At 41.1% G+C, this 2,246-nt stretch overlaps 1 protein-coding gene across 1 annotated transcript in view; it reads right to left on the bottom strand.

The window, feature by feature from the left end:
- Positions 1 to 2,246, bottom strand: part of shmt2 (serine hydroxymethyltransferase 2 (mitochondrial)) — a 27,245-nt gene that overhangs the window by 7,065 nt on the left and 17,934 nt on the right. Inside the window, 2 exon segments of the mRNA XM_016470670.1 lie at positions 415 to 577; positions 1,579 to 1,718. Of these exon segments, the coding sequence (XP_016326156.1) occupies positions 415 to 577; positions 1,579 to 1,718 (303 nt within the window).

A 2,246-nucleotide genomic window follows, 5' to 3' on the forward strand; every position in this document is an offset into this window, starting at 1 on the left:
ACTCTCACACACACACACACATACACACTCACACTCACACACACACATACACACTCACACTCACACACACACATACACTCTCACTCACACTCACACACATACACTCTCACTCACACTCTCACACACACACACACACACACACACACAAACACACACACACACCTCTCTCACACACTCTCACTCTCTCTCACTCTCTCACTCGCTCACTCGCTCACACAAAAACATTTTTTTTTTAAATCGAGAAATTGAATAAATCTTACAGATTTTTACAGTGATTTTTTCATATTCATTTATTTTCAAATTGTGTAATTTAGTAAGTATTGTGTGAAATAAATATAAATTTAATTTGCCTTTAAAAAATCCATATCCACTATTGGAAAGACTAATAATCTGGAAGTGAGAGTAGAGTGGGACCTGTTTGAGAGCCACAGCGACGCCGGCGATGGCGTGATTGTGCGGGCCGCCTTGAAGTGAAGGGAACACAGAGAAGTTGACCTTCTCCTCCAGATCGTACATGACCTCTTTGCCCTTCTTATCCAGCGAGCGAACGCCCTTCCGGTAGAATATAAGCCCCGCCCTGAAGGAGGAGCCAGAGCAGAGGAGGCGGAGAAACGGTTAATGATGGACTGTGTACTGTGCACAATTTTTGTGGTTTGTGAGGATAGCACAATATTTGGCTGAGATACAACTATTTGAAAATCTGGAATCTGAGGGTGCAAAAAAAAAAAAATCTAAATATTGAGAAAATCATCTTTAAAGTTGTCCAAATGAAGTTCTTAGCAATGCATATTACTAATCAAAAATTAAGTTTTTATATATTTACAGTAGGACATTTACAACATATCTTCATGGAACATGATCTTTACTTAATATCCTAATGATTTTTGGCATAAAAGAAAAATCTATAATTGTGGCCCATACAATGTATTGTTGGCTATTGCTACAAATATACCCCAGCGACTTAAGACTGCTTTTGTGCTCCAGGGTCACATATTATCTGCATGCATGCAACATCCAAATCATCTACATTTTCTAAAAATGTGCAGTGCATATTGCATGAGATCCCACAATGCAATGTGCTAAAACTGACCTTCAGCTACCACAATCTGCTGTGATTTTGAGCTCTCTTTTTCTCATTTGATCAGACGGCCAAGTTATGACATTTTTACACAAAACTGGACTAAAAAAAAAAAAACACCAAGCAGGCATTTTATTTCATTACTTTTTATGTAATGTTGTCATGTTACAATGTAACTTACTGCTTCTGTTCTGCAGTAAGATTTTTGTTCTCTTCTGCTCACCAAAGCTGCATTGATTTGATCAAAAATACAGTAAAAATCGTGAAATATTATTGCAATTTTAAACAGCTGTTTTCTATGTGAATATGTGTTAAACTGTAATTCATTTCTGTGATGCGCAGCTGAATTTTCAGCATCATTACTCCAGTCTTCAGTGTCAAATGATCTTCAGAAATCATTCTAATATGTTCAAAGAATGAATGGTTTGTGCACTAAACACTGGCGGTACACTAGTACTGCACACAGGTTTTGAGAAATGGATCACAGCAGAGCGATGTACCTGGATCCTCGCAGTGATTTGTGTGTGGTTGTGGTGACGAGGTCGGCGTGTTGGAACGGCGAGGGAATGGCTTTGCCTGCCACCAGTCCGCTGATGTGAGCCATGTCCGCCAGCATGTACGCGTTCAGCTCGGTGCACAGCTGCTCGGAGACAGAGAGCAGAGTACTAAAGAGCTCAGAGAGGATTATGAAAGCGTTTAGAAGCTGAGATCCGTGGCGCTCGCAGCAAACATCACAATCAAAGCGCTCCCGTTATCGGCCCATCGGAGAGTGACCTGATGAGATCCGCGCGCTTCTCCGGGGAACGAGACCCAGATACTGCAGGCGCTTCGCTAACACTTCTGAGCAAGATGCTACGCTCTCAGGGTAAAAATAATCTCCTGCTGATTATACACTGATACGGATACATCTTAATCTGTCGTGGAGTGTGTATGTATGTGTGTGTGTGTGTGTGTGTGTGTGTGTGTGTGCAGGAATGTATGTCAGAACTATGAGGGATTGTTTCCTTCATTTTTATTGAAAATAAATGCGTTTCTGATGTGATATGAGATTTGAAAAGGAAGAAAAAAAGTTAGGTAAAAGGCGGATTCGAACTCGGGTCGATCGCGTCAAAAACATCACGGTGCGCTTTACCATCTACACCGCCGAAGCTGACGATTAAGCGCGGTC

Source organism: Sinocyclocheilus anshuiensis, unplaced genomic scaffold (genome assembly GCF_001515605.1).
Source record: "Sinocyclocheilus anshuiensis isolate Anshui unplaced genomic scaffold, SAMN03320099.WGS_v1.1 scaffold2234, whole genome shotgun sequence".
Classification (NCBI taxonomy): domain Eukaryota; kingdom Metazoa; phylum Chordata; class Actinopteri; order Cypriniformes; family Cyprinidae; genus Sinocyclocheilus; species Sinocyclocheilus anshuiensis.